Source organism: Ovis canadensis, chromosome 2, assembly GCF_042477335.2.
Source record: "Ovis canadensis isolate MfBH-ARS-UI-01 breed Bighorn chromosome 2, ARS-UI_OviCan_v2, whole genome shotgun sequence".
NCBI lineage: Eukaryota > Metazoa > Chordata > Mammalia > Artiodactyla > Bovidae > Ovis > Ovis canadensis.
This window is the reverse complement of record NC_091246.1, coordinates 190,710,775-190,723,582: the sequence shown is the minus strand read 5'-3', so window position 1 is coordinate 190,723,582 and position 12,808 is coordinate 190,710,775. Positions and strand designations below refer to the sequence as shown.

The 12,808-nt window shown below is 37.4% G+C and overlaps 1 protein-coding gene across 8 annotated transcripts in view; it reads right to left on the bottom strand.

Annotated features, from left to right (window-relative positions):
• Positions 1 to 12,808, bottom strand: part of EPB41L5 (erythrocyte membrane protein band 4.1 like 5) — a 171,883-nt gene that overhangs the window by 110,730 nt on the left and 48,345 nt on the right. For all 8 annotated transcript variants that reach the window (XM_069577819.1, XM_069577822.1, XM_069577823.1 and 5 more), the window contains exons 4-10: positions 7,281 to 7,323; positions 6,230 to 6,308; positions 5,246 to 5,290; positions 5,027 to 5,079; positions 1,495 to 1,615; positions 1,288 to 1,375; positions 261 to 349 (exon numbers count right to left, since the gene is read on the bottom strand). In XM_069577819.1, the coding sequence (XP_069433920.1) occupies positions 261 to 349; positions 1,288 to 1,375; positions 1,495 to 1,615; positions 5,027 to 5,079; positions 5,246 to 5,290; positions 6,230 to 6,308; positions 7,281 to 7,323 (518 nt within the window). The remainder of the gene's footprint in view (positions 1 to 260; positions 350 to 1,287; positions 1,376 to 1,494; positions 1,616 to 5,026; positions 5,080 to 5,245; positions 5,291 to 6,229; positions 6,309 to 7,280; positions 7,324 to 12,808) is intronic.

Here is a 12,808-nt window from a genome sequence, read left to right as displayed (position 1 = left end):
AACTAGATAATATTTATGTTAACGTACGTATTTTAGCATATGTTGAAACTAATGGAAAATGCAATTAAGAGTTTTAAAAATTGGCTTGGAAAAGCAGGATTACAGATAAATAGGAGGATAACAGGAGAGAGTTGCAATTCATTTACAAGCTTGTCAGAACTATGTCCAAATTCTATTTTATGTTCTAACTTCATTTAAGTGTTTTTATTCATTTAAAAAGCAAAACAACAGTAATTATCTTTGACATTATCTCTGCTTACCAAAAAAATAAGCCAATTTTGGTCTCTCCTTCAAAAACAAGGACTCCTGTTGGGGTCAGTCCCAAGCTGTAGTCATTCCCATCTCTGGCCTAATTTCAGGGGAGCAACATGTGTTAGCTTTATCTGTATAAAACAGGGTTCACATTTTCAAAGGACTGTTTTTCTTTTCATACTGAATTATATTAATTACATACAGGCTAATATTAATGTGAAAGGTGCTTTCAACAATTAAAACATCCAAAATAACATTCTTAGGAAAACTCATGCAGATTTAGTTCACTGAGACACTATATAGTTTTAATGTATGTGTTCATTGGAAGACATACAGGTAGTGACACTGCCACACGAAAGAAAGCTTTCCAGAGTCTTCCCAAATTCTAGTCACTATTTAAATCACAGATTTTGAAAAAAACTGCATTTTTGGGAAAATTGAGCTTTTAAAACTAAAAACAACAAATCACTCCGTAAGTTATACTAGACTAGAGCTTATCAATGCAGAAGAGCATGGCAACCCACTCCAGTATTCTTGCTTGGAGAACCCTATGGACAGAGGATCCCTCAGGCTAAAAGTCAGTAGGGTCACAAAGAGTCAGACATGACTGAATCGACTTAGTATTTACGCAGGCACAGCTTATCAAAGTCCCCTCAAGCTACAAATTTTCAACTTTACCTTCTAAATTATTTTCATTTTTACAGAGCCTACTCAAGCTTACATGATAAAAGATGATATGAATATGAATCGAAGAATAAAAAGTGATTCAAAAACTAAAAAAAAGAAAACAACAGTGACAACTCAAAACCACAGACACACCTTTTTGGAAATTTTGGCTGTCTTCTTTCTTATAACAAGTTTTTGTGTGAGACTCTCATCATTCAGTATTTACTCTCAATCTTCATAACCACACATCCAAAGTACCCAGTATAGCCCCTGCAAATTACACACTCTCCTTCATACTAAGAGATTCCATAGTTACCTTGAGTCTTAAAGGAATAACTTTCTTAAAAAGCATCACAACACAGTGCTTACCTTAACCACATGCATATCAACCCCATACATTTCTAACCACTTGGCTTTATTCAGATAATTGGTTTCAGCTTGTGCTGGTGTCTGACCTCTGAAATTTAAAAAATAATAAATTTTAAGATGATTATAAATATACAATGAATTCTATGCTAAGTAAGAGAAATAGAAGAAAACAAACATGAAATCACTGTTGTGGTGATGTTAAAGTACCTGTATTCTTTCCATTTCTCAAATATAGCGAGCTCCATCTCTTCTGTCTGAATAGGCACAAACCTGAACTCAGACACAAGTTCAGGACTGTGCTCAGCAAGGTCGTAGTCACCAAGTTCAGCTACAAATGTTAAGTTTCACAAGGTTATGTTTTGTTATAGTTTACTTCCTGCTGAATCCTTCTTCAATACACACTTATTAATAGAAGATTAGACTTTCTTAAACTAAAAGGCATTCATAACACCCAGACCATTACCAAAAATAAATCCAGCTTAGACTGTGACTTACCTGTCTGTATGCACAAATCATATAATTGTGGCCAGTAGTCTATTTTCAATTAAATGTCTTACTCCTAATTGAGTCATACTGTACAATGCTTAGCTTCTGAAAATCTTTTAGCCTTACACAGAGAAATAGCTTTCGACTGTATATTGAAGAAACAAAAATATTCAGCAATCCTTTTAAAAAAAACAATTAGCTGGTATCTACTAAGCAGCTATTATGCACAGAACATGACATTAAACATCACTGTAAGATATAATTGCTGTCCCCCTGGAGTTTTAAATTATTAATCCCACAGAAATAAAAAAGAAAAGCTACTGGATAGTGCACACACATTTATGTGCCCATCTGTGGTTACCTCTGAACTGGGTTTGGGGATGGAGGGAAAATGATGATTCTCATTTTCTGTTCTTTAGAAAGTTTTCCTTTAAAAAATATTTTACTTAAATTAAAACACTTCCATTTTGATAAAAAATTCAGCCATGGAGAGAAAAAGTACATGAGTCCTACTTTGAGATAATCATAAAAATGGTAATAACTTATGGTTTACTAAGCATCTACATTACACAATAGTCATATTGCAGACATACTGTCATTTAACTTCACAACAACCTTGGAAAATATTCTCACTCCCACTTCACTTGAAGAAACTGCTCTTCTGTCTGGAATGTAAGTTTGTTTTTTCTTTTTATTTTATATTGGAGTATAGCCGATTAACAATGTTGTTCTAGTTTCTGGTAGACAGCAGAGTGACGCAGCCATACCTACACATGGATCCACTCTTCCCCAAACTCCCCTCGTCTCCAGGCTGTCACGTAACACTGAGCAGAGTTCCCTGCGCTGTTCAGCAGGTCCTTGTTGGTTTTTCATTTTAAATATAGCAGTGCGTACATACGGATCCCAAACTCCCTAACTATCCCTTCCTCCCATTCTTTCCCCACTAACAACCATAAGTAGAACACAAGTTCTTTAAAAGCCCCAAACTAAATCTGCTACATAATGTTGTTCAGGATATATACTAAAATGGTGAAGAAAAACTAAACTTGAGTGTGTGATAAAACTGATAAAGATTATTCTGATAAAAAATCATAAATGAGGGCCTCTCTGGTGGGCCTTAAAGACTCACACTTCCACTGCAGGGGGCACAGGTTCGCTCTTTGCTTGGTGAAGTTCCACATGCCACATGGTGTGGGAAAAAAAAAAAGTCATAAACAAGAAGCAAGGAGCTAATTTTATGAAGAGGGAGTAATACTTCAGTTAATTTACTCTTAAGGACCTTAATAATCAGTAGGATTTGGTAAACTTTTAGACACAGGACAATGAGACGCGTAAGACACAGTATGAAGTTTCCAGTAATCACAAAAACAGTTGCACCACGCCCACTCTGCAGCCACAGTGTCAGATGAGTATGAGCAGCTCTCCTCTGAGGCCCCGAAGGCTGCCCGTATTTGTGCTAATAAGTACATGATGGAAAGCTGTGGCAAAGATGGTTTTCATATCTGAGTGGGGCTCTATCCCTTGCACCATGCTGTCCTACATTGGAGCTGATAAGCTCCAGACAGGGATGCAGGGCACCTTCGGAAAGCCCAGGGCACAGAGGCTAGGGTCCACATTGGCCAAGTCATAATGTCACGCTGCAGAACAAGGAGCTTGTGATTGAGGCCCTATTGAGAGGCAAGTTCAAGTTTCCTGGCTTCTAAAAGATCCACATCTCCAAGAAGGGGGGATTTACTAAGTTAATATGGACAAATTCGAAAACACAGCTCATCCCAGATGGCTGCGGGTCAAATACATCCCTAATTGTGGCTCCCTGGATGAATGGTGGGCCCTGAACTCATGAGAGCCCTGGCACTGTTCCCTCCTTACTCGTGCCTACCAGTAAATCCTACTTTCCTGTCCCCTCACCAAAATAAAAATGGTAACCATGGATAAAAGAGAAAGTAAGAAAGAGATTTTATTTAGGGAAAAAATATAAGTAGGGGTTAAGAGATAATATAACAGAGCTATATGCATGAATCAGACAGTAAATATTTAGTGAGCATTACTTTAAATAAGTGCTTTGTTAAACACACAAAAATGCACAAAGACCATTTTCAAGAAGTATAAATTTTGGCTGTCATGAAACTTACAAAATGAGACAGAATGACAAAGCAGTAAGTGGTGGAACACAGATATTGAAAATGACAGCTTTTCTATAGATCCGAGAGTTTCAGAATTCTCACACAGCAATTAGCAGAACACTAAAAACGTGCTTTCAAGAAAAGATGCATGCAATTATGCACTGTAATCATTACAGTTCTAAAGGTACAGCACTTCCAAACTAGTATCCATTCAACATTCCAGAAGATAAAAAACAAGTTTCAGTCTGTAGACAGACTAAAGTTTATATTAGCAGCAAATTTCTGAAGTACAGAAATTTCCTTCAGTCACCAATTACTCTAGCAACAGAAAAATATGCTTTCCAAAAGTACAAAATCAGCAGATTAGGCTTATCATAAAACATGAAAATATAGTCTATTACCCATACAATGGAAAATAATACTACTGATTTAGAGATATTGGGGATAATACAGAATCACCCAAAAAAAGCATAAAATTATTAATGTCTTAATTATTAAATATTATTTTTATTCTAATATATATAGATACTCCAGCCAAAATGTTTCTTTCCATTTTATGAACAAAGATAAATTATCATTTTCCTAAAATGTCAATTTTTTCAGAAGAAAATGCCTAAGTTTAACAAATATTTGATCAGTGTAACAAGGTACAAAAGGGTAAGTTTTTCATTAATCTCATTGACTGGAAAACACTTTTTAAAAAACTCTTAAATAACCATCAGAACTTTTAAATACATGCTAAGTATTTCTTTTCATGGACTTATTCTTAAGAATAAGACAAAAGAAAGCAAGCCAGGTGGCCACAGCAACAATTTACTCATACATCCCTGCATTCTTTATAAAAAGAAAAAATTTGCTGAGGGTCCAACCATATCATGTACTGAATTATCAAGCAGATGGCAAATTCTGCTTGAAAATACTATTAGACAGAAAGATAGCAAATAAAGTTAAGGGAAGGAAAAGAAGGCAATGCTCTGAAACAAGAGAATCAGAGCTGGATACTGATGCAAGATTACACAAACACAGGTGTTTCTCTTCTGGCATGTCACTATGAATCTTCTGGGAGGCATCAAACACACACAAAGAAGAATTATGCTTCACTCTTAACAGCGAACATAAAAACTGCTTACCTTGCAAGTTGTAAGCTGCCAACTGAACCGCTGTATCAAAGGGACACTCTAATCTGAGACCAAAACATAAATGTGTTAAATAAGCCTTTGTCACAATCTGTTTTATGATAAATGGAAATAAGACATACTTTATGTTGATTGCTTCTTTTTCATATTTAACTATGAACTTATTTTTTCAACTACTCAAGAAAACATGGTTTACCTTAAACTAATACTCACTTTCCACTGAGAATATCTTGTTTTAACTGAAGAACAAATAAATACCTAAGAAAAATAAAAGGCACAAATTTAACTAAAAAGAACAATCTACCGTGATAAATAATCCTGCCCTTCTAATTTGAGAAGAAACATTCTTAATTATAAAACTTTACCCACAATAGAGTCTATAAAGGAAAAAGAATATGAAACAAGGGGCATTCAGCATCAGAAGGATGCACTGGAGTTCAGGACACTCTCTCAAAAGACAAGGTTTAAAGTAAATTCTGAGAATGAGCTCTGTGATCTGACAACACAGTCACCTCGTATGTAAAGGGATACAGCTACATACACACAAATGACAGCCATACTCTTATCCATCAGGAGAATATTCAAGAGGAAACCCTTCTAAAGGGATTCAGCAATTCAATTTTTTACTTAATAAAAGTAGTACATGTGCATGAGTTATAGAAATGCAATATAGACTCAATGGATAAATACTAAGGAGGCAAGACAAAATAAAAATCAGTTTCTGTAACTTATATAAAGTTATTTAAGACCATTCAAGAGAAATCAGGATTCAATATTTTCATTACTCAATGGTATGTCAAAAAAGAAAGTCAGGAGCCAACCTGAAGTAACTCTCTGGTGGCCAAAAATAGATAATTTTGACTATCAACAAACATAAAAAGGTAATATATTAAAACACAATGGCCCTGTTTAAAATTCATGAGTTGATAGTGATACTTCAGAACTCGCTAGTTACTATTGCAGAATGTCAGAGAACCAACTGTTTTGAAAATTGGTAAATAAAGGAAAACTTCCTACACTTAAAAAAACACTGTCTCAAAATGAAATTCCCTTGTCAGGTATCCTGTTACCAGGACAAAGTACCCATTTCATAAACCGTCTGTAAAACTGAAGGAATTACTGAGGCAATCTTCCAACATCTTTAGCTAGTCTAACTGAAACTTGACTCTTGTACATAACTCTAGATAGTGGTCTTACCGGGTCAGCTCTTCACGAAGGTTGTTTGGTTCTGAGGAATAAAACTTAACTCGAAGATGCAGACAATAGGGTGAACCAACTGCCATTAAAAGAAAAGGGGGGGAGGGTAATTTTTTCAATATAGCTATTTAAATAGTAAGGATTTTCAGTCAGTAAACTTGTCAAAAATCTACTGAAGTAGACAGAAGAGAATAGATTATTACAGCAATAATTCAGGTTACACTGTAGGCTTAAACCTAACACAATCAGTAGACTTTTTAAATGTCCCAACCACCATGTAGCCCTATCACATCATCTGTGCTCCCAAGAACAGACAGCTCCAGATGAATTCCAAAAGTTTAGGGCCAAATATGTCAAATAAAAAGGTCCTGACTGTGTACACTAACAGCCCTACACAGCTGCCGAGCTGTATTTCTTGAGAGCAAAAAGAACACCTGTTGTTAACTGCACCTGGCAAATTCACTCACATCCTTTCCAATTCACTTCACCACTTCACTAACCTCTATAGTATCAGAGATCCCGTTATTTTGTAAAAAAGTTGAGGTGCCCTAAAATCTGGTACTACAAAAAACATGATGGACTATGGACTGGACACTGGTACTTTTCCCTATCACTAGGAATAATACTGACATTTTATGTGAATAATTTCTTTTCATTAGTCTTAACAAAAAAAATAAGGTTACAGCCTTAAAGTCTCAAAATGCTTTCTAAAGCAGGGCGGATAGCAAACAGAAAAATTCCAGTGTAAGTAACTACTAAACAGAAGTTAAGCATCTCATGGGAACTCAATCTCATTTCCAAACTACAAGCCTTTATCCTAGAAACAAACTACAAACAAACAAACAAACTACCTGAATCTAGATTACCATCAACCCTATATAATTTAAGGGGTGGGTCGATATATCAGATTGAAATTATCTTTAGAAAAATGGAGATGCTAAGAAACTCATCAGAAACACGACTTATGTCCCGACTATGAGAAACCAGTTTCTAATATGCAATTATATGTAATTCAGTTTCCAATTTTTTTCAAAATTTTTTCAACACTTACTTTTTACTTGCTTTTTGATGCTTTTTGTACCATCTAACCAATGCTGAAAACAAAAACAAAAAGTTAGCTGTTAAGCAGAGAGAGAATTTAACATTTTAATTACTAAAAGTTAATTTTCATCATGCTTTTGCTGAAGGAAATATTTCACAAGAGAAAAACAAAAGTGAGACTAAAAACTGGGTGCGGGTGAATGCTCATCTACCCGAACACAGAAACATAGGACACATGTGAACAAAGGAAAGACCTACAACCAGATACATGACTTCTTACAAACACTTCATCTGCTCTTAGTAATAAACATGGTATTTTAAATTTTGCCCTTAGTTTTTCTCACTGTTGCCAAAAAAGAGGACACTTTCAAAACTGGTAAAATTACAACTATGTATCATCACATTCTAATTCTTAGTTCAATTCTATAATAAAACTATGAATTTATTAACAGATCATAACCCCAAGTTAGGTGAAATAACAATTTCACTTATTGCAAATAGATACTACTAAAGTAGTAGTCTTTGAAAGAGCTTATGCTATAAAATTGGATCTTTCTCACAACAATCTATTAAATAAGTGGTCTTTGCTCCTTTGCTTTATCAAAAAAAAAAGGTAAGTCTTGATTTCCGTAACCTTTTCACTCTGAAACACACAAAACACAAACAGATCTAAGAAGCAATTCCAGAGACTTGCACTGATAAACCATTCCTAGCCCACTTCCTACAATTAATGCCTTTATACTAAGTCCTAACAGGGACAGGATATACTCATCCCACTAAGATGCACATGACTGTGTTCTTTTCAGCATGCTTACAGTCGCAAGCACCCTAAACCAAAGGAATGCTCTTGTGCTACAGTTCACAGAGCTAAGGAATCCAGTCTCAGAACTCCAGACAGGCCAAGCATGGGCAAACAAGACTTCATTGTTAACAGACTTGTAACTATTTGCTTCTCTTGCCAATTATTTGCCTAGCCTCTTCTCCCCCTTCTCTGCCAAGATCCAAAAGTGAAATTCACAGAACCACTAGTGTGCCAGCAAAGTACCTCTGCACGTCAACACAAGATGGTCAGTAAACATTTTGAGAGACAGTTAAATACAGTGCAATATCTTCTCTGGATTCAAGTGTGCAAGCTACTTAGTCAACCATCTCTCATCTTTTGATAAATTCAGTTGGACATCCACTTTTAGGAATATTTTAATCTAGCAAATGTTCAGTTTTATACATCCTTCCACTATAATGCTTGGCCAGCAGTAGGCAGAATACAATTCAATCTATCAGCTGAGAAGAGTTCAACTACGACAGTGAAAACATCACCCATCATGGCTAAGTGCAGGAACCTAATATTCAAATACTCTAGACTTACATTGTGCAAAATACCTACTACAGCCTAAGGGCAATCACATACTGGGTACGAGATCAATTTCACTTACATGCCCTATATTGTTTTCTCCCCACCACCAGGAATCTGGGGAATTGCCTATCTTTAGGTTCCATTTATTATACTGCAATGAATTCGTAAGTGAGTGGCTGATCAACTGGGCATGTCATGCAGCCACAGTGAGATGCTCATACACATAATGAGCACAAATGAGCACATACCTTCTGGGAGGCAATCTGATTACGCCTTAAAAATAACTATGTGGCTGGATGGACCTAGAGACTGTTATACGGAGTGACGGTAAGTCAGAGACAGAGAAAGAGAAATATCATATGACATCCCTCATATTATGTTAAGTCGCTCAGTCGTGTCCGACTCTTTGCGACCCAATGGGCTGTAGCCCACCAGGATCCTCCATCCATGGGATTCTCCATCCATGGGATTCTCCAGGCAAGAGTACTGGAGTGGGTTGCCATTTCCTTCTCCAGGGGATCTTCCTGGCCTAGGGACTGAACCCAGGTCTCCTACATTGCAGGCAGACGCTTTACCCTCTGAGCCACCAGGGAAGCCTCAAGAGAAGGAAGTGAAGTGAAGTGAAGTGAAGTCACTCAGTCATGTGACCCTGTGGACTGTAGCCCACCAAGCTCCTCTGTCCATGGGATTCTCCAGGCAAGAACACTGGAGTGGGGTGCCGTTTCCTTCTCCAGGGGATCTTCCTGGCCTAGGGATCGAACCCAGGTCTCCCACATTGCAGGCAGACGTTTTACCCTCTGAGCCACCAGGGAAGCCCAGTATGGCATCCCGCACATGTGGAACCTAAACAGGAAAGATACAAGCGAACACAAAACACAGACTTAGGGAACTAACTTGGGATGCAGGGAAGAGGGCAAGGATGGGGAGAAGGGATAGTTAGGGAGTCTGGGATAGCCATGTAAATATAGCTATATTCAAAATGGATAACCAACAGGGACCTACTGTATAGCACATGGAACTCTGCTCAATGTTATTTGGCAGCCTGGATGGGAGAGGAGTTAGGGTGAGAATGGATACATGTATATGAATGGTTCACATGAAAATGTCACAACATTCTTATTGGCTATACTGGTATATATTGGGTATATTGGCTATACCCCAGTGCAAATTAAAAAGTTAAAAAAAAATAACTGTGACTTTGACTCAGCAATTCTGCATCTAATAATCATTACTGATGATTTAATTCACAAGGAATTATAATCAAAGAAAAGTAGGACAATCTGTATATCCAACAATAGTGAACTGGTGAAATCAAGTATTTCAACATGATAGAACTATGCAGCAATGAAAAAGAATGAAAGCAAAATAGTTAATAATCTGGAAAATCAAATAATTTTTTCAGATCAGTTCAGTCGCTCAGTCGTGTCCGACTCTTTGCGACCCCATGAATCTCAGCACGCCAGGCCTCCCTGTCCATCACCAACTCCCGGAGTTCACTCAGACTCACATCCATCAAGTCAGTGATGCCATCCAGCCATCTCATCCTCGGTCGTCCCCTTCTCCTCCTGCCCCCAATCCCTCCCAGCATCAGAGTCTTTTCCAGTGAGTCAACTCTTCGCATGAGGCGGCCAAAGTACTGGAGTTTCAGCTTTAGCATCATTCCCTCCAAAGAAATCCCAGGGCTGATCTCCTTCAGAATGGACTGGATGGATCTCCTTGCAGATCAAGGGACTCTCAAGAGTCTTCTCCAACACCACAGTTCAAAAGCATCAATTCTTCGGTGTTCAGCCTTCTTCACAGTCCAACTCTCACATCCATACATGACCACAGGAAAAACCATAGCCTTGACTAGATGGACCTTTGTTGGTGAAGTAATGTCTCTGCTTTTCAATATGCTATCTAGGTTGGTCATTACTTTTCTTCCAAGGAGTAAGCATCTTTTAATTTCATGGCTGCAGTCACCATCTGCAGTGATTTTGGAGCCCCCCAAAAATAAAGTCTGACACTGTTTCTAGTGTTTCCCCATCTATTTCCCATGAAGTGATGGGACCAGATGCCATGATCTTCATTTTCTGAATGTTGAGTTTTAACCCAACTTTTTCACTCTCCACTTTCACTTTCATCAAGAGGCTTTCTAGTTCCTTTTCACTTTCTGCCATAAGGGTGGTGTCATCTGCATAGTTTTTATCAATTATTTTGCTTTCATTCAAATAACACATTATAAATTGTTTTGTCAAAATGTACAAATTTGTACAGGTGATCCTTAAACAACAAGGAGCTGACTTTCATGGCTCCACTCATATGTGGACTTTTTTCATTAGAAACGCACCACAGTACAATCAATCACAATACATACAATCCTTGGTGGGTTGAACTCACAGATCCAGAACCCTGGACACAGAGAAGACTATGAAAGTTACACGCTGATTTTCACCTGCTTCCCGAACCCTAACACTGGCCATGGGTCCACTGTATATGGGCTTCCCAGGTGGCTTAGTGGTAAAGAACCCGTTTGACCCCTGGCTTGGGAAGATCCCTTTGAGAGGAAACGGCAATCCACACCAGTATTCTTGCCTATAAAATCTCATGGACAGAGGAGCCTGGCGGGCTACAGTCCATGGGGTCACAAAGAGTTGGACATGACTGAGTGACTGAGCACCAGAGCCAACACTATATATATAAACATGACTTTTCTTTCAGGCCGAAGTAACCTATGAGATGTTACATCTAGATGGTTGAGATTGTTGATTATAATTTTTCTTTGTATTTTCTTATATTTTCAACTTATTCTATAAGCACGTTTTTACTCAACAATTAGGGCCCCCCTTATTTTAACATTGTATATAAATAATATATTTATAAGGTTAATTTTTTGGTAATATTGAAAGGTGTACAGTCAACAGTCCCTCCAACTCCTGCAATACCAATTTCTATCACCATATGCACTCCCCACCTCCCAAGACTACTGGTTTCTGATTCCCTCAAGTTTCTTCATAGGCAAAAAACAAAAAAACCCTGTGTGTTAGTAAAGACATTAACAATGGATTGAGAATCAACAGGCTAAATACAAATTTTGACAGAATAAACTTTAAGGGATATTGAGAAGGCAACATTAACATAAGCTAGACCAATACTATTTCAAGAACAACCTAGTCTTCCTTGAATGGTTGTAACAAAATTTTTTCAGTTTAAGAACATTTATGGCTAGTTTCAAAAGCAAACCTGTAGTCTCTAATTTGTGCCATGAAAGTCTAAGAGCACATTAAACACACAATTCTCCTGGTGAGACAAAGGATCAGAGTTTTCTTCCAAGGAAGCATTTTAGTCTTTCCACATGCATCTAACAGCTTCTACACTCTGCTCTCCCTTAACACAAACCAAAACTCAGATAAAGCATCAAGCACATTCTAAAGTGAAATCCAGGAACTGGGGGAGTTCCTGGTGATGCTCTGGGGAAGGTCTGAGTTCATGTTTGCATATTTTCAAGTCTGTTTTCTTTCATCTCCTCCACATTCCATGCTCTGGGACTGGAAAATTCAGAGCTCAGAGACAGGCACTGATAATATTTTCCTTGAATCAGGGTCTTTAGGGGTTGAGTTTAAATTACAGCAAAAGATAAAGGTAAGAACATGCAGATATAGACTTTTGGATGCACAGAGTGAAGCTAATATGGCTCTTCTTCCTCATAAACAAAATAAATCTCCTAATTTCCTAAAGTGTGGTAGGTAAACTTAGAATTCAAATATGGGAAGCTACATTTATTTCCATCCTATTGAGCTAGGAACAAAAGAACAATTATTTACTTGTGTATCTTAAAAAATAAAGAATACGTAATCACAAACATAACAGCCATAGCTAAACCAGAGAGTCACCTAAGAAGCTTCCAAACACTACCATACATACCCCCTCACCCCAGGCCCTATAGCTCTTCAAACGAATGACTCCTGACCTAACGCCTACACAGCTAGCAGCAGATGCACCACCACTTCTGCTCAAAGGGCGAAGAGCTGGTAAGAGAGAAATGCAAACCGTCTTTCCAAACAACTGCCTCTGCAAAAAATATTTCTCCTGGCTCATGCTCTACATTAAATTATTACTTTAAAGCAAATTTTAACACTTTAACCAATTAACAAATGGTAAAAATCAATGCCATGAAAACAGAAGATCAATCTAACTGAAAACAC